The following is a 222-nucleotide window of genomic DNA, read 5'->3' on the forward strand; positions in this document are numbered from 1 at the left end:
GATGTGCTGTTTGCTGCTGGGGGTGATGTGCTGGTTTCTGCTGGGCTCAAGGTGCTGTTTGCTGCTGGGGTTAATGTGCTGGTTTCTGCTGGGTTTGATGTACTGGTTGCTGCTGGGGTTGATGTGCTGGTTGCTGCTGGGGTTGATGTGCTGGATGCTGCTGGGGGCAATGTGCTGTTTGCTGCTGGGGGTGATGTGCTGGTTTCTGCTGGGCTTAAGGTG

At 55.9% G+C, this 222-nt stretch overlaps 1 protein-coding gene across 1 annotated transcript in view; it reads right to left on the reverse strand.

The window, feature by feature from the left end:
* The window catches only part of LOC125481880 (pneumococcal serine-rich repeat protein-like), a gene marked incomplete at both ends in the record, with an annotated part of 13,936 nt that overhangs the window by 9,217 nt on the left and 4,497 nt on the right, over positions 1 to 222 (reverse strand). Inside the window, one exon of the mRNA XM_048593808.1 lies at positions 4 to 195. Coding sequence (XP_048449765.1) covers positions 4 to 195 — 192 coding nt within the window. The remainder of the gene's footprint in view (positions 1 to 3; positions 196 to 222) is intronic.

Source organism: Rhincodon typus, unplaced genomic scaffold, assembly GCF_021869965.1.
Source record: "Rhincodon typus isolate 14 unplaced genomic scaffold, sRhiTyp1.1 hic_rhity00004026, whole genome shotgun sequence".
Taxonomy (NCBI): domain Eukaryota; kingdom Metazoa; phylum Chordata; class Chondrichthyes; order Orectolobiformes; family Rhincodontidae; genus Rhincodon; species Rhincodon typus.